Source organism: Nyctereutes procyonoides, unplaced genomic scaffold, assembly GCF_905146905.1.
Source record: "Nyctereutes procyonoides isolate TBG_1078 unplaced genomic scaffold, NYPRO_anot_genome, whole genome shotgun sequence".
NCBI classification, from domain to species: domain Eukaryota; kingdom Metazoa; phylum Chordata; class Mammalia; order Carnivora; family Canidae; genus Nyctereutes; species Nyctereutes procyonoides.
The window spans coordinates 16,778,739-16,797,734 of NW_026575132.1; the positions used below are offsets into that span (position 1 = coordinate 16,778,739).

General features: G+C 36.1%; 1 protein-coding gene across 1 annotated transcript in view; it reads left to right on the forward strand.

Annotated features, from left to right (window-relative positions):
- The window catches only part of PTH2R (parathyroid hormone 2 receptor), an 80,046-nt gene that overhangs the window by 46,273 nt on the left and 14,777 nt on the right, over window positions 1-18,996 (forward strand). The window contains exons 6-9 of the mRNA XM_055345546.1: window positions 778-967; window positions 2,442-2,595; window positions 11,904-11,964; window positions 14,711-14,777. Of these exons, the coding sequence (XP_055201521.1) occupies window positions 778-967; window positions 2,442-2,595; window positions 11,904-11,964; window positions 14,711-14,777 (472 nt within the window). The remainder of the gene's footprint in view (window positions 1-777; window positions 968-2,441; window positions 2,596-11,903; window positions 11,965-14,710; window positions 14,778-18,996) is intronic.

Genomic DNA, 18,996 nt, shown 5'->3' on the forward strand with positions numbered 1-18,996 from the left:
CTAGCTCTCCTATATTATGATATATAAAAATATATTATTGGATTAAAATTTTTCTTACTCCCTTACACTTGTGGAGTTTGTCCTTTCTGGAAGAGAAGTAGTATTAGTATGATCATCGTACAGGGAAGTTGTACTTTCTCATGGTTAAGCGATGGTAGAGTGGGGCCAGATTATACAACTTTTTCTTATTGTTTTTTCCCACCAAATTTAAGAAAAGGTTTCTTTTGGAATTAGCTTTTTGTACCGAAATTAGTAGTACTGGGTCTACTCCTAAGTGTGCTTATGACTTGTGTCTAATATTCTTTTATAAATTAAGCTTTTTATGTTAAAGTCAGCTTGTTTATTCTTTAACATTACTAGGACATAAAGCTGTATAATGCTATCAAAATATTTTACTTTTTCTGATAGAGAATGTGCTGAAAATGTGAAAACTCCACTTTTAACAATATTTATCCCTTTACAAAACGTGTTTCTCCATTATTCATTTATTATTTAATACACAGTTTCATATAATGCTATAGTATAATATAATAGTTCACTCTGCAAAATTGGGATAAACATGGTAGTAGATGAAGATAAGTTTGAAATTATTCTCAGAATGTTTTAGTTTTTGATCCCAGCTGTTTCTATTGGAAATAGATAGTAATGGGTTTCTGTCTTTGTTCAGGTTTACTAGATTTTCTTCTTTTTTTGGGGGTGTAAGGACTCCTTTATCTATTTTCTTTCCCCCTTTCAAATTTCATTCAAATCTAAATATTAAATGTTTTCTCTCCATAGACGGTTGCATTGTACTAGGAACTATATCCACATGCACTTATTTGTGTCTTTCATGCTGAGAGCTGCAAGCATCTTTGTCAAGGACAAAGTGGTCCATGCTCACATAGGAGTAAAGGATTTACAGTCTCTGTTGATGCAGGATGACCTGCAAAATTCCATAGACATGCCTTCTGTGGACAAATCACAGTATGTAAGTGTTTTCACCATTTTCTTTCATTACTGATTCATATCACATTACAGACAAGTAAAATTTAAATATAAGTCCATTAAATATTAACTTGTTTTGGCTTATGTAATCTCTGACTGAACCGAAATAGGTGACCAATTTATATAATGATGTTTACTACCTCAATTCTGTCCTTAAGCTTCATGCCTAATTAGTCATCATGTTAGACAATTAAAAGTCTTGTGCTCTTTCTGCAAGAACATTCTGGAATGGAAACTTCAAAAAAAATCACATGACTGGAGTGCATTTGATATATGGTTCATAGTAGCTGTCATGGCTTATGGTGTTCAAAAAGTAAAAAGCCCACTTGCAAAACTAGAAGTGTGATTTATTTATTTATTTATTTATTTATTTATTTATTTATTTATTTATAGTGTGTTATTTAAAAGCTCATGATATTTATAGTTTCTTTATTGTAGATTCAAAGACTTGTTCCAATATAAAATTCCAGGGTATTTGATTCAGCTCTGAAATGTCCTGGTGTTATTTAGTAAATACAATCACTTAATAATTCAGTTAATTAGATCACTGATGCACTATATCTGGAAATTAAGTATAATAGATTATATGTCTTGATGGTATAAATTATGTCCTTTCTGTGGCTTTGGCTTTTGCCGTGTAACTTTGTATTCCCTGCTGGTTCTGATTCTGGGCTAGCTTTTGTGACTTGTTTATCCAATAGAATGAAGTGGCAGTGATAGGGTGCCAGTGAAGGGTAGAAGTCTGTGAGTGAGCTTAGCCAGTATTAGCTGAGCCTGGCCCAGATCAGCAGAATCACCTAGCCAATCCAAAGATTCATAAGATATATTGTTAGTTTCAGCCATTGACTTTTGAAGCATAAAAAAGATGAGAAAAAAATAAATTTGTGGTAGAATAGTGGCTAATACCTCTTCTTTATGCTTTTCTGTACTTTCTTAATTTTTTTCTGATGATCCAGTATTAATTTTATAAACAGGGAAAATTAAGGAAAAGTGATTTTTTGGTTACTTCTAAAGGAAAAAAATCTTTTTTTTCAAGTTTATTTTTTAATTTTTTAAAAGATTTTATTTATTTATTCATGAGACACACACACACACACAGAGACAGAGAGACACAGGCAGAGGGAGAAGAAGGCTCCATGCAGGGAGCCCAATGCGGGACTCGATCCCGGGACTCCAGGATCACGCCCTGGGCCAAAGGCAGGCGCTAAACTGCTGAGCCACCCAAGCTGCCCTAAAGGAAAAAAAACTCTTATTTTAAAAATAGAATTGAGACCATAGTCTTAGAGATGCTGTCTTAAAATAAATTTGTTCTGATCTCTTTTAGTAGTCTGGGCTTTCCTACATACAGGAAATAGATTCTAAAAAAGAAAATACAGAACGACTTGTTCATGGTCTGATGTTGCAGGTAGTACAATTAAGAGTTCTAATATGAGGCAATTCTGATTTATTTGTAACAGATTGGGTGCAAGATTGCTGTTGTGATGTTCATTTACTTCTTGGCTACAAATTACTATTGGATCTTGGTGGAAGGTCTCTACTTGCATAGTCTAATCTTTGTGGCGTTCTTTTCGGACACCAAATACCTATGGGGCTTCACCTTGATAGGCTGGGGTAAGGTATTTATGTCTCCTTTCTTTTTGGCTTTAATCTTTTTTGGATTATGGATTTCTGTTAAGCTACTGATGTGGCAAACAAAAGCAAAAGAAAAAATTAAATTTCCGTACTACTTACAGCTCATTGACAAGTCATTGGAACAGGCAGAGTGACATTTCCTTTAGGAACTCAGCTGCCTCCATGTTAATGCTTTCCTAGGGGCAAAAGGCAATCTTAACATTATGCTGACCTCCAGGATCCTGTAAATCTTCTTTTACATGTTAACTTCCTTTCTCTCTACCCCACAAGATCTATGTTAGCAATCATCCTCCAAGCATATGGCCCACTGCTATACATCTGAAGGATCTCAAGACTGAGTTTTTACCAAACAGTAATAAATGATTGTTATTTAATAATAGCTAGCTCCCGCAGGGTCCTGGAAACCTTCTTTCCAAAATTCCTTGGAGGCTTGTGTTGTCCCTAACCACCCCCCAACTTGGAAGTATAGAATCAGACACCCATCACAACCCCAGTGCAGCTCCTTCTACCCATAGGTCCTGTCCTCGTGTTTTAATAAAGCCCCCTTTTGGCACCGAAGACATCTCAAGAATTCTTTCCTAACTGTTTTGAACCCAACATTTTCCTACATGACCTGTCATTAGCATACTTGCAGCATTTTCCTGAAATCTTTTCCTACCATTGGGGAAAGTTATTAAGATCAAGTTTAAAATCCTCCCAGTGGTAACAAATTTTCATGTTTAACTTATGGTTAGTGTTCTTAGGTCAGATTCTTGAGAGAATTTTCTGGTGGAAATATAAGAGAACACATTGTTAACCATACACACTGAGAATTGCTGTGCTTAGTGTAACTGTCTTATGTCAATGTCCTGACTTAGCAATAATTTCATCCTACATATTTTGATTTTTAAATTTCTAAACTATAGTGATGAATTGTTGATTTTTATTTTTAGGTTGTATGATGAGAATACCAGAAAGGAATTTATAAGACTATCTTGGCTGCATTTAATGATACAAATTCCCAAATAATTACGTAGATTTCCATGTCTTTGGGAAGAGAATGATCCAAATTACTTTTTGCATAAGTAATTTTTGGAAAAAGGGTATTCAGCTCACATTCCAAAAATGCCTTGTCAGCACTAGACTGGACTAAGCATTAAGTCAACATGACATGGGGAAAAGGATGTTGCTTGTTTGTTCAAATTTAAAAGAAGTTGAAATTCATCTGTAGTTACATTTAAGAAGCCTCATGATTAACAATTGCAGATCTCCATTGTTTTTTAATATCCACATTATAGGTGCTCAGCATAGGAAAAAATTAACTGAGTGGCTCAAGATTAAATTTGAAGGTTTTTTATTTTCCCCTCCTCCAAAATAAGAATTTTTCTTATTTTGCTTGTTTGGCTCTGCTTGTTTGGCTTTAATATTGTGTTTTTTTTTTAAGATTTATTTATTTATTCATGAGAGACACAGACAGAGAGAGAGGCAGAGACATAGGCAGAGGGAGAAGTAGGCTCCTCGCAGGGAGCCTGATGGGCATTCGATCCCGGATCCCAGGATCACGACCTGAGCCAAAGGCAGGCACCCAATCACTGAGCCACCCAAGCATCCCAATATAGTTTTTTTAACATTAGAAAATGTGAAGGAGGGAATATTGAATTTCCTGCTAGTTACTAAGTAACCTTTAAGAAGACAGAGGGTCTATTTCCTATAATATTTCATTTATTATGAAATGATTATTGTGACTCAAGTTTTATTTCTGAAGGCAGCTTGTCTATTTTAAAGCTGTCCCTTTGACTAGCAGCTACTAAAAATAAAAAAGAGGCATTTTATTTTTTAGGGTACTTTGGAAATTTCCTGAATAGTTTGTGTTAGTTTGCCTTCAAATCAAAATTATATCTGTGTACCCACATAATTACTAGAAGTCGGTAAAGGTGTTGGTAGAAAATTCAACAATGAATGTAGACATTTGTTTGAGATACATTTTGTATTTTGGGTTTCTACACCACTGGTCACACATAATGAATTCATTTTTCCTCCGTGTACTTATTGGGTTGATAAGCTCCAGCTCCTCCAGTAACTCTTAGTTGGTCTCTACTGATATGATTTGAAGTGGGGTTCATGAGCAAATGGTGAATAAATAATTCTTGACACATTTTTTTTTTTGGTGCAAGAAGGTGCTTTTATGAAAGCATGGGGACAGGACCCTTAGGCAAAAAGAGCTGTCCTGAGATCGTGAGAAGCAGTTGATTATATACTTTGGAGTTGGGGGAGGTAAAGACAAAAAAGTTTCCAAAAGGATTTTCAGATGCTAAAGAAAATTTAACAGGATCCTGGAGGCCAAGCTGTTGTCAAGCTAGGGTTGTTTTTACCTCTAGCAAGGCATTAACATTAAGACAGTTGGTAGTTTCTGGATGAAAGTCACTCTGCCTCAAGTACTTGTCAATGGGCTGCAAGTTATAAAGAAGTTTAATTTTATTTACATTTCCTTTTGCCTTTGTTCTCCACATCTCTGATCACTCAGTGTGTTCCTCTTTAAAGTCAGGAGTTTGTCTCACTTAAATGCAAGAAACTAGTTTTCAAACCTTAGTTCTATGAAAAACAATAAAATATAGTCCAGTTGATATAAGAAACAAAGGCAGAAGAAAAATTGTTAAATTTCCTTACTGCCTGCAGCCGACTGACAAGTCCTTGAAACAGGCAGAGTGACATTTCCTCTAGGGACTCAACTGACTCAATGTTAATACTTTGCTAAGAGCAACAGGTAGTCTTAGCCAAACCCCCAAGATCCTGTAAATCTATTTTAACATATAAAAATTCCTTTGGAAACTTCCTTTATCTCTATGCCACAAATATATTTTGGTGACCTTGTCCCCCAAGCAAATGACTCACTGATATACATCTGAAGGGTCTCATGACTCAGGTTTTATTAGTAATAAATGACCATTTCCCAACAATAGGTAGCCCCCCTCAAGGTCCTGGAAACCTCGCTTCCAAAGTTCCTTAGGGACTTACCCCTTCCCAACTTGAAATATATAATAGGCTACTCCTCATGACCCCGGTACAGCTCTTTCTGCCCATGAGTCCTGTCTTCATGCTTTAATAAAATCACGTTTTTGCACCAAAGACGTCTCAAGAATTCTTTCTTGGCTGTCAGGTTCGAATCCTCATGTGTTTTCCTGCATCATAGTGAGCTTCTATATGAGTATGAATTTCTAACCTTTCTATAACAAATTCATTGATTTGCCCACAAGAACTTTGGCATTGGAATGATGACTACAGAAGATAAGCATTATTACTTGAAGTTTTCTTTTCATCAAATGGTTTAAGAACAAACAGAAGAGCAACTAGGCTTTACACAGAAGCTTGCTTTGAAAGCATTTTACATGTGATATATCACATACAATTAACCACAACCTAAAACACTAATAGCCAATCTTTATAGAATTACAGTTCCCCACTTAGTCTATCTTCTGACTCTCTCTCTTTGCTACTCCACTTTAAATATGCTCTACTTTAGGGCATATATAATTATAGTAATATTCTTTAAAGAATATCTCCCTGCTACTGGGGTGCCTGGGTAACTCAGGCTGTTAAGCACCTAACTCTTGGTTTCAGCTTAGGTCATGATCTCAGGATGGTGAGATTAAGCCCCAAGTACAGTCCTGCCTCAGCCCTGCATCAGGATCCAAGCTCAGCCCAGAGTCTGCTTGAGATTCTCTGCCTCTGCCCCTGCCCCCCACTCATGTGTTTGCATGCCCATGCTCTCTCTCTCAAATAAATAACGTCTTAAGAAGAAAGAATATCTGTCCATTACTTAAATGTAGCTCTATTTAATGAAGTAAATACCTAAGTCTATTTGATTAATAGACTGTCTTCCCCTTATCACTGACAGTCTGATTTTAGAATATCATTTTGCTTTCTGACTCATTTTTCTAAATTCCTATAAGAAAAATAATGATCAAAACCATTATAGCTGTTTTGCAGGATCTTCTACTAGAGTAATTTGTAGTGAATCCAATTTCATACTTCCTTCCAATGATGTCATTTATTGGCTTCACTAGAGAGGAGTGCTTGGATTCCTTTGTTACTTATTGGACCCAACCATGATAACTTTAAGCTCTCTTTAGCTAAATAAATAGAACTTTACTACTCACATTATAGTGACATGTGGGGCTATATTACTTACATTGATTTTGCTGATTCTTTTTTTTTTAAATATTTTATTTATTTATTCATGAGACACACACACACACACAGGCAGAGACACAGGCAGAGGGAGAAGAAGCAGGCTCCATGCAGGGAGCCCAACGTGGGACTCGATCCCGGGACTCCAGGATCATGCCCTGGGCTGACGGCGGTGCTAAACCGCTGAGCCACCTGGGCTGCCCTTGCTTATTCTTAGGAATAAATTGGAAGGGAAGGAAATTACAATCTAATCACTTGACGGGATGAGCACTGGGTGTTATTCTGTATGTTGGTAAATTGAACACCAATAAAAATTAATTTATAAAAAAAAAAAAAAAAGAAATTACAATCTAAAGAGGAGCAGATGCTGCCGTATCTGATCTTTAGTAAATTGAAGGCAAATGTTTAAAATAACTGTTTTTACACATCTTCATCACAAAACAAGATGTATAGAGGAATAAAGGCAAATTCCAATGATTACTATATTATTTGTCTTTCAACCAATCACATTCTAAATTTTCCCTATTCTTGCTTCAATTTTCTCATAAATAAGGCACTTTATTCTTGGTTCCATTTTGTTCTTTCAAGTATACATTATTTTTTCTATGTATTTGATTTTGTGTTTAAAAGGTGTCAGTCTTATTTCTTTATCCTTACTTAATGTGGTAATTTGCTTCTATATTAGCAATCATCCTTAATACTCAGCTGTCAGATAAGATGCCAGAATGTACATAGTATCATATAAGATCACGTATCCTGATTATACCATGTAGTCGTATCTCCACTGCCAAGCTTTCCTGTAGAATATTTTCATATTCTGTATTCTCTGAAGATAATCAGGAGATTTATTATCTCTGTATCAGGTGATCTCAATTCAGCAAATATTTTTTGATTATCCAGTTGGCAGTAAATATAATTGAAATACAGATGTGTTAAGTTCTCTGCACACAATATGCATGTAGTCTGACCCTATAGGTTATTTAATTTTGTGTTTCGCTGTTCTGATCATATATATTATATTCAAAATATTTAGTTCATAAGATCTATTCTCCAAAAAATTTATGATAGTCAATATAATACCTTCATACAATTAATAATTTTCAATTGGCTTCAAGCAAAATTTAAAAATCTAGAAAAGCTATCTCTCCCTTCCCTTATGATTTTTAATGCCATTATTACATATGCTGAAAGTTGCCTTAAAGTTAAAATTACATTTAACAATTAGAGTTAAAAAAGATCAAAATTTTAACCCTACTTTTTGAAAGATACAAAAGTTGAATCTCTCTGCTTATCATTTTCCCCAACTTTGTACATATAATTTGGGGTTTTGCTCCTAACCATTTATTTTTTATTTATTTTAAAGATTTTATTTTTTTATTCATGAGAGACAGACAGAGAGAGAGGCAGAGACACAGGCAGAGGGAGAAGCAGGCCCATGCAGGGAGCCCGACGTGGGACTCAATCCCGGGTCTCCAGGATCAGGCCCTGGGCTGAAGGTGGCACTAAACCGCTGAGCCACCCGGACTACCCATGCTCCTAACCATTTAAAATTATATAGATTATTACCTCTTCTAAAGAAAACAAATTATAGTCATGTTTAGATTTGTAGTGGTAACAATTATGTAGATTTATCTTAGTGGGTTCAGCTGGTTTCAAGATTTCATTTTATCTCCATCAATTCAATCTTTTACACTTTCTGCCCACTGGCAATATTTAATTCAGTAAACATATTTTCTTTTTTATTATAGCTCTTCTGTTTCAGACTGATCTTTTCCCACAATACCTTACTCTATTCTTCTAATAATTCTTCTAATTTTTTTGGATTATAAATTAGATATATTTTTTAAATATTTCTTTTGTTTCCTGTAGCAGTTCCATCTCAGGAGGCGGTAGCTCTTCTAACTTTTCATAAATAGACACTCTTCTTTATAACAATGGAAGACTTCAAAAGCTTTGCAATTTTCTGGAAAGAGAGATGTACTCATTCAGTACTGGCTTAGAATCTTGTGAGAGTTGAGAACAATTATGCCAAAATCATATGGAGAATGAATAAAACATAGGTGATGGGTTTTGAATTCCAGCATTCTGTGATGAGTAGTGAGGGAACTGGAAGCATAGCCTAGAGCTACATCTCTGAGCAGTCAACATGGATGGATTCCTAGGAGAATCAAGGTTTCTGGTTGGAAAGATACTACTATATGTCTGTTGCAAAGCTAGGCATCCTATGTCATGATGGGTCTCTACTTTTTAGAACTAACTTTACACTTTATTTATTTTTAAAAAGATTTTTATTTATTTATTCATGAGAAAGAGAGAGGCAGAGACATAGGCAGAGGGAGAAGCCAGCTCCATGCAGAGAGCCCGATGTGGAACTTGATCCCAGAACTCCAGGATCACTCCCTGAGCTGAAGGCAGATGCATTTAACCACTGACCCACCCAGGCTTCCCAACTTTACACTTTATGATCAACCTGTGACTTTACAATAGTACAGTAGCACCACAGGAGGAGGGTAAGGGTGTGGTATGGTTCTATGAAGCTTCTGAAAAATCCCAAACAAGATGAAACTACATAGACCAAGGTGAGAAGATACTATTAACCCTCTTTGGCTTCAGAGCATTTCTGTTTTATGCAGCTGGTTGCTGCATAAGTTTTTATTTGAAGAAAGGGTTTAGTTGCGAAAACCTTTGGACTACTATTAGTCCAAAACTTCATTTTAATGGAGCCACACAAGAACCCACATGTAGTTCTTTTTAGGCTAGAGACTGCCTCCCTCTCAGAAATACTTATTTATACTTATATTTTATGAATATAACTGCTCTCAAGGTAAATGCATATATTGAGTAACATTCAAATTTACATTAAATTTACTTAAATTAGCATTTAAATTTAAAATAACATCTAAATTTCAAACATTTCCCCCTGTATTTATGTGTTCTCAATTATGTAATAATATGATACTAAGTTTGGTGATCAAAAATCCTTCAATCCCAGAATGCTTTCAATTTTTTTCTTCCATGGTTGTGTCTGTGCTAGTTTTGTGAAACTAAAGATGATGAGATTCCAAGATGATGAGAAAAGTAATTTCATTAAGACATGGTGATGAGATGTAAGATATTTGTTCTAACTACCATCTAAAACAGAATTCCAACTCAAGCACCATTGATCAATGTGTATAGAACGTTATTTCAGGAAATTGCTTGATCAGGAGATTGTAAAGGAAGCAAAAGATAAAGACCTGGAAATGAGAAAATGTGAAAATTCTGATCAAAGACAGATGCTTTTTAAAGATAGCCAAGGCAGGAAATCAGTAAAGGAAGCTACATCAGGCCTTTTGAACTACCCTGTCAGGAGCTCTACTTCATTATACAGCATCATTCTTGTTTTTTCTTCATAGTGCTGATTGATAACCAAAGTTATGTTATTAATTTTGTATCTCCTTCCAGAATATGCTTAAGAAAAAAAGGGATATTGTTGATCTGTTTATTGTTTTATCTTCTGAAACTTGACACACACTTAATAAATGGTTATGGGATAGATGGATGGTTGGATAAGTAGGTGGGTAGATATATAGATATAGATAGTAGAAAGATAGATAAAATATGTGAAGTGAACCTAAGAAATAACCAGAATTGAGTAGATTTACTTTGAAAAAAAAAAAAAAACAATTTCGGGATCCCTGGGTGGCGCAGTGGTTTGGCGCCTGCCTTTGGCCCAGGGCGCGATCCTGGAGACCCGGGATCGAATCCCACATTGGGCTTCCGGTGCATGGAGCCTGCTTCTCCCTCTGCCTGTGTCTCTGCCTCTCTCTCTCTCTCTCTCTCTCTCTCTCTGTGACTATCATAAATAAATAAAAATTAAAAAAAAACAATTTCTTGGAACATAGAATTTGAGCATATTTATTTATGATGTTTGAAATTTAGATGTTCTATACAAACAATAAATAACATTTGAATGTGGAATCATATAATTAAATAGCCACACCAGCAGGCTGAGGTTAAATTCAATAAAGTGATCACTGAGGAGGCCAGAACATTTTCTATTGCAGTGAATCATCTTATTTTCACTTTTAATGGCATTTTCCTTCATCTGAACCTATTCTTTTCCACTTTTTTTTGCTAAAATAAGAGTATTTGAAAAATGACAAATGTGTTTTTAAAAGTGAAAAGTTTAATATTGTGTTCAATAATCTAAGTTAGATGAAAACTTTTCCTGTCCCTTTATAGGTGCTTCTTAACTTCTGCAGTGTTTCCATTATACTCTCTCTTTCCTTTTTAAAAACCACTTTCATAAATTCCACAGAATAAGAAGTTGTCCATTCAGTCCTTTGGTCCTGTTTGTCATGTTCCATAAAAGTTATGGTTTGTGAATTTTTGTATGTGATGTCAAGAGTCTAATTGACTATAACATAAACTGGACAGTCAGCCTTTACCATGGGCAGCCTTTTCAGACTTGTGGAAAGTCACTGTAATAGATTCGACATTGCAAGCTCATGAGGTGTTTAACACTTATGAGAGATACATATCTCATGCTCAAATCATCAGATTCACGTAGTGGCCACCCTTTGCTATGGTCTAAATGCATGCAAATGCTTAAGTTGAGCCGATATGAAGCCCACAGAAAGAAGAGGCTAAACTGATCCAAACTTCCCAATTTTATAACTTCTCAGTATAGCTTCTTTATGGCTTGCACTTTTAGAATGGCTAAGTTTGAATTTTTTAAAACAGCCTCCGCGCTGTTCCTCATATCTGTCATGTTGCTTCACTCCTCGAGAGCATGTAGCTGTCAGGGTGGCAGGAGTCAAAGTCCAGTGCTCCAATCACTGCCTGCTTCTGGCCCCAACAACTTCTATTCCTTCCCCATAAAGCTTGATCCTATATCCCTTAAGGGAAAATTGAGCCAACCTTCAATCTTTAGACTTTCAGGAACAAATGACGGCAAGGTACCTTGCTCACTTAAGTGGACAAGATGAAGACTAAATGGAATTTCTTGTTGATATATCAACATTTACCATGTCTTTCTCTCTTTCAAATTTTAATAGTATATTCTTATGTGTGCTGAATATGAGATTAAAAATTCCCTTAATATTAAATATGGCCTCTGATTCCCTTTTTGATTGCAGGGTTCCCAGCAGTATTTGTTGTGGCCTGGGCTGTGGCACGAGCAACTCTGGCTGATGCAAGGTGAGTGAAAAAAGGAGAAGTAAAGAGAGAGCCACAGATTTTCTCAAGACTCAGTCTTCCTGCCTGGAATTTACACTTGCTGCTATTATTGATCACATGTCCCTTTAGGGATGTCATGTAGGAAATTACCTTGATGTGATTGTAGCCTTTGATACATCTCAGAGGACAGAAAGACTCATGGACCTGATCAGGATGCTGGACCTCTTTACTTTATAATATCATTTTAAATGTATTGTGAGAAGCAAGGGGAAAGAGATGGGTAAGTTAATACACCGGAATGATGCAAGCATGTGGAAGGGCCACACCACCTGAGTCCTGGGATGGGCAATATTCAGATCTCTTCTCTCAGTTGGAGCCACATCAGCCTTTCCCACATAATGTCTGATCAAAAATAATGTTTTTATTTATTGTTATTCCATTAGAAAGCAAGATTTATCCTTTTATTAATCCTAGCTAATGATATTTATCCTCTCAAGTTGGTGGAGCCTTGATTCTGCTAAAGTTAGAGCTTAAAAATGAGGCTGGAGAAGAAATGGGGGCCAGAATCTTCCAGACCTTTATAGATCATACTAGGATAGTTGGGTTTTTTTTTTTAAGTGATAATGACAATAAATTTGCATTTTGTAAAGATCATTTCCACTACGTGGGGGAAAGATTGGAGAAAAATAATAAGAAAGATGAAGCTAGGAATTTTGAATGATACATTCCAGGCACTTTCTAAGGGTTCTGCAAATAGTAATTTAATTGGACTTCATATCAACCCTATGAGACTGAGGCCAAAAAAAGTTGTACCTGGCATTGCATAGCCATGAGTGGTAGAGAAGGAATTTGTCTAGATGATGGAGCTCCAGAGTCACTCAATAAATACTATGAGCAGACTAGAGGTTTCTATGAAGATCAGTAGTATTTGTTTTCTGTGGAGGAGGAATGTTGTAGAGGGATTCTTTTACAATACCCCTGACAGCTGCTCACTCTTCAGTTGTTTAGATACCCCTTATAATGAGGAGTGCACCGTGGGCAATGCCCGTTGTACACAGGACAATTTTCATTATATCTACCCTTTGTCCTTCTACCTGTTGTAGTGCTTCCTATTCCCTTAATCAGAAATAGTCCATTACCTATCATGGACTTTTCAATAGTTCATTTTTTTTTTTTTTTTGCTGAGATACGAGTTCAAGCTCATGCATTTGTACTGCATGGAAGTGTACAACGTTACTAGCACATGTGTTTCTCATTCACATGATAAAATTATATCTGCATTTCACGGTGTTCAGAAAGGGAAACTATAACTACAAGTACTCTACCATTTCAGGATGTTTCAGATGCGCCACTCCCACATGTAAAATCTCTCTCAAATTACTGCATTTTGTATGTAGATTCTATAATTATCCCTTTCTTATATACTATCTTATTTCTCTTGATGTGCATTTGTAACTGTCAGATTAAAAAAAAAACAACTGAATTACAAATGGGCAGGAGTGAAATTCTCTGTTTTATAGTAGAGAACTCTCCAATGCTTGCGGATCAGTTCTTAGGGATCTATTTAGCCACTTTCCTCCATTTGTTGAGTGTCTGTTGAGCAAAGAGAATGTTTGCAGGTTGTAAATTACTAGGAAATGTATATTCTCATCCATTCGTTAATTGGCAGTTTTGGTGTCTCAGCCTTCCCATTTGTAAAATGCGAGTATTCCTGGCTATGAGTAAGATTGAGTTTACAAGGGGTAGATTTGAAAATCGATGAGATCCCATTTATGAAACGGCTTTGTAAACTCCAACTTCTATACAAATGTTACATTAACAGTTGAGGGTTAATGTTATCAACATTATCATCATTGCTGTGTATATACAATGATACTGGAAATGTCCAAGAAAACATAGTGTCTTGGACAGTTGATTTCTTGGAAGTGGGTGGGTTGAGTAAGCAAAGAGGTACTAGATAACGCTAAATAATTTTACCATGAGATGTAGAACCGTGTAACAGATTTGGAATTTTAGAGAAGATAAATCCTAAGGCATTTTTTTGGTTCAATCCGCTGATTTGAAAGATGAATAAAATAAGTCCCAGAGACATCAGGTTGCATCTTCAAATCCTGTAGCAATTTTTACTCATTCATTTTGACTTATGCATTATTGTCAGTATTCTACAATGTGTAATAACACAGAATTACTAGAACTTCTGAAAGTGAGAGAACTTTATCATTCCAGTGATAAGAAAAATGAAGTATCAGGTACACCACATTTATTTGTTTATTTATTTATGATTATTTCAGAGAGAAAGAGAATGAGTAAGGAGGGTAGGGCAAAGGAGGAGGGAGTAGAGAAGCAGGCACCCCACATTGAGCATGGAGCCTGTCATAGGGATCTATCCGTAACCCTAAGATCATGACCTGAGCCAAAACAAGAGTCAGAATCGGATGCTCAAATGACTGAGCCACTCAAGTGCCCCCAGGTACACCACATTTAAAAGGCAACAATTTTTTTTATGGTTCTGGAAATGTGGTTTTGAATCTTGTTGCTATAAAAAATAAACAATATTTATATTCCTCTACCACTAATAGTATGGAAACTAGGACCCATTACATTTTTTTTAAACTGGTTTGGGCATTTTCTGAGATTTCTTTTGGTCTACTTATTTTTAATAAAAAGCTTGGGACTGGAATGTTCAGTAAAACTGAAAATGCTACTTAATTCTCACTGCCTATTTGCTTTGCCAATTTATTCATGAAAGTTCTTTTTCATGTCTCAGATGCTGGGAACTTAGTGCTGGAAACATCAAGTGGATTTACCAAGCCCCAATCTTAGCAGCTATCGGGGTAAGTGTTAAAATCCTGTGTCATGGAAAGAAAGAAAGAGGATGCATATTAAACTGCTGCTAAAATGGAGAGACAGTGTGTCTCTCACTTTGTTCTACAAAGGTTTAGGAGACTCACATTACAGCAATAGCTGTTGGGAGAGTCTGGGCTGGGGATCATATCCACATTTGTGGCTGACTCTGAGATCCATGCAGAAAGGACATACCCTCCCTTTAATCGGCAAGCACATGGGTTCAATTCAGGTCTTCAAAATATCTGTGAACATTTACATGTTCAGGCAATTGGAAGGTCTTAAAACCTTTCCCCCTTTATGTCCATTATGTTAGAGCTCCACTTTAACTTTTTGATTACTTGGTAGCAGGTCAGGAGGAGAAGACAAATAGCCAGAGAACAGAGGAATTACTGAGAAGGAGACAAATGATAGTATGATTCATTATAAAGGATTGACAAAAACTCTTACTTGGCAAACGTCCCTGAGGAGTTAAGTTAATGCCATATGGAGACATATCCCACAGAATCCTGTCTAATAGGTCACAGGAAAAAGACTGAAGTAAGCAGTGCGTATTGTGTGGATCTTTTCTGCCTGTAGTGTTTCACCTGCATATAACATCTGTGTTGTGAAAGAAAACAAAGTTATGCTTCTTTGTGTCTAACACAACTCTTCAAAATGTTTACTCTTGACTTCCCTTGAAGATTTTATCTCATTAGCTTCTCCATGGTTTGATGAAGAAATTATACTTGTAGTAATTCAAGATTATAAACATCTTAAAAAGAGGACTTATGTTCCCATATTAACTGTTAAATCACTTGAAAGTAATGTAGCAGCCTAATTTTTAACTTTGTCTTTGTTCTCCAGTTTCTTGCTTTCCTCAGTTTGTTTTCTGTCTCCTAATGCATCCCCAGGTTTGTCATTATTTTGCCATGCTGGGTACAGAGGGACAGCTATATTAATGGGACTGAGATTTTGTAAGATCAATCCAGAATAGGAGAAAAGCTTATTTATCTCATAGGAAAAATGCGGAAAGAGAAATAGAGAAGCATGAAAGGGATTCTTCATTTCAGAAGCCCATTGCGTAAATGTTTATAGGGGGAAATAAAATATGGAACACTTCCAGAGAGGCTAGTTTGTATCCTTGCTAAAACAGCCTTTTAGCAAATTAGACCTCATTTTTATGTCCTATGAGAAGCTGGAAATGTACTGTGGATAAATGAATGAATGACTTAAATTTGTGAACTCTTATCATTTTAATTTTGACTTAAATTTGTGAACTCTTATCATTTTAATTTTAATGAAGTGCTGCTATCTTAGTCTAGTGATAAACCACCCCATCAAACCATCAGGTGATAAACTATATCCCTGGGGAACATAAGTGAACTAAAAAGACAGAAATTAATTTTATAAAGTAGCATCTGGTGTTTACTACCCTGATTTCCCTTTTATCCACTGATACTGTATCATCATCTGTGTTGCCCAGCCTTTCAGTTTCTTTCCTCCTTGTTCATCCTCCACGATGTTTGCTTGTCCATCACTTACATTCCTCTTTTTAAGGGGATGACTCAGGTCTTACTACTTTTTTTGTGTGCCTGGGTACATTGTACTGAAATTGTGAAATAAGAGATAATTAAATATTATATGAAAATATAGGCAAATTTAAGAACATTGAGTTTTCATTTGGTGAAAAGAAAAGATGTATTAAAACTCCAAGAGATCCTTTTAAAAATTAAGAATTGAAGCAAAGGACAGGAGACAAAAGTAAATTATAGGATGTCTTTCATTGAAACAGTTGATTTTTTATCCAAAGCTTCGTTTTTTTGTTAGCAGATCCTATTCACATTGTCAATATGGATGAGAAGTCTATATGCTGAGGTTTCTAAATTGAAAAGAAAAGCAGTAAAGTTAGGTGGTTATAGAGGTTCTAGAAGATTCCCTGTTGGAGAAAGAGAGCTAGAAATGATGGTATACTCAGTGCATAAGCATTTTGAAGAAAACTTAGATGGAAGCCATTTTCGTCTTCCTGAACTAAATGATGACAGCTCCAAAGCAAGAATTCTTAAATGTTTTTCCAAAATCACAACATCCATTTAATCTAAAAATATCCTAGTCATGATCTCAAGGTTGTGAGATCGAGCCCTGCAGGGAGTATGCTTGAGATTCTCTCTCTCTTCCTCTCCCCCTCCACCCATGTGCCTCTTTCTCTCTCTCTCTCAAATAAATAAGTATAAAATCCTTAAAAACATTCAGAGAAGATTCAAGAGCACCTTTCTGTTCATTGAGTTACCTATTGTTTTAGTATTGCAATTCAGTTATTACAGTTTCGTTTAAAATCCCCTCATTTTACTGTAGAATCAGTCTGTAAGGGAAGAGATGTGCCCCGAACTCCATCCTAGTGTTTTGAATGAGGTGCTCCTTCCTCTCAGCTAGCTGTTCAGTGTCCTGAAGCCAGGAAGGACGATGCAAATAATAACAATGGACACTGCATTGTATGGGTACTGTTCTGGGTACTTTATTTACACAGATTTATCTAATCTTCTAAATGAGGAAACTGCCCAAGGTCACACAGCTAGTGAGAGGTGGAGTGGGATTCTAACTTCAGGTTCAGTATCCCTACCCAGTGAACTCCCTGCACTTACAATAAAATCCAGTGTCCCAAAATAGTCTAGAGAAGACCCTGTCACTCGTGCCTGCACTCTTTACTTGCAATACCTCAGCCACGTTGTTTTCCTTTCAGTTCCTTGAATCTGTCCACCTCTGCCTCCTCAGGGCTATTCCATATTTGGTGCTGTAGCCCTGGAAGCTTGGGATGTGCTTCCTTCTATTCCTTGCTGTATTTTTAAATTATATTATTTTTTAGATTTTATTTACTTGAGAGAGTGAGAGAAAGAGAGAAGGAGCAGGGGGGAAGGGCAGAGGGAGAGGGAGATACAGACTTCCAGCTGAGCAAGGAGCCTGATGTGGGGCTTGATCCCAGGACTCCTGTATCATGACCTGAGCCAAAGGTGGATGTTCAACTCACTGAGCCACCCAGGGGCCACCCCTTCCTTTTTTTAGATTCCTGTTCCTCACTTTAAATGCCACTTCTTCATTGTGGTCTCCTTGATGCGTCCAGTCTAAATTAGCTCACCTATTATAACCCACAGAGCAATGTGAAGTTTTTCCTTCTCAAGATCATCACAATGTAAAAAACTTATTGTTGAATGTCCATCTTGTGCACTAAGCTATAAGGTTTATGTGAACTACAGCCATATTTTCCCTAACCTTCTAGATTTCTAGTGCCTAGCAAGCTTTCTGGCACATAGTGGCCACTCATAAATACTTGTTGAAAAAATAAAACCAGTATACAAAGTAAATGCCTTGGGGAACTGGTAAGAGGGCAGAGGTGAAATTAGAGCACAAAGCAAAGTTCTGTATCATTACAGAACCCCTGAGTCCATTCCATGCAACCTTTTCATTTCTAGAGACAGAAGCTAACACCCACACATAAAGGTCACACAGCTAGTGTGACAAAATAAGACTACAACCACATTTTTTGGCCATGTTCTTTTCATTTGCACTCCAAAACATGTCAAGATTGTTTGAATTTATGGGAAAAAAGATCTTTCCATTTTTAAGGCAATATTTATAGTTTTTTTATATATATTAACTCTGAATAAAATATTTGTTTTTCAAACTTTTATGTAGTATGGTTTTATATAAATAGATATGCTCCATATATGCTATCAAAAATTATTTATCAATAATTTTATTTATTTAATTTTTTTTAAAAGATCTTAAATACTTTAGAGAGACAGCAAGACAAAGTATGAGAGAGCGTGCAAGAGCAAGTGAGAGGATGGAGGGGAGAGGCAGAGGGAGAATCTCAAGCAGATGTCCTGCTGAGAAAGGAGCCCGATACAGGGCTCCATCTCCTGATCCTAATATCATGACCCAAGCTGAAATCAGGAGTTGGATGCTTACCTAACTGAGCTGCCCAGGCACCTCACCAAAAATTTTAAGTATAGGTTTAGATCCCTCACTTATTTCTGGCTTTGGATATTAGAATAGCAGAAATCCTATTAATTGGAATTTTGTGTATCTGGGAGTAAAATCTGATAAAATGTGATTAGAATTTCTAAGCAATATAGGAAGGAGTTTGTAAAGGATAAGCATTTATAGGTTCTAATTTGAAGAAGTCCTATCAAGAAAATTGAATTTTAGATATAATCATAGAATTCAGTATAA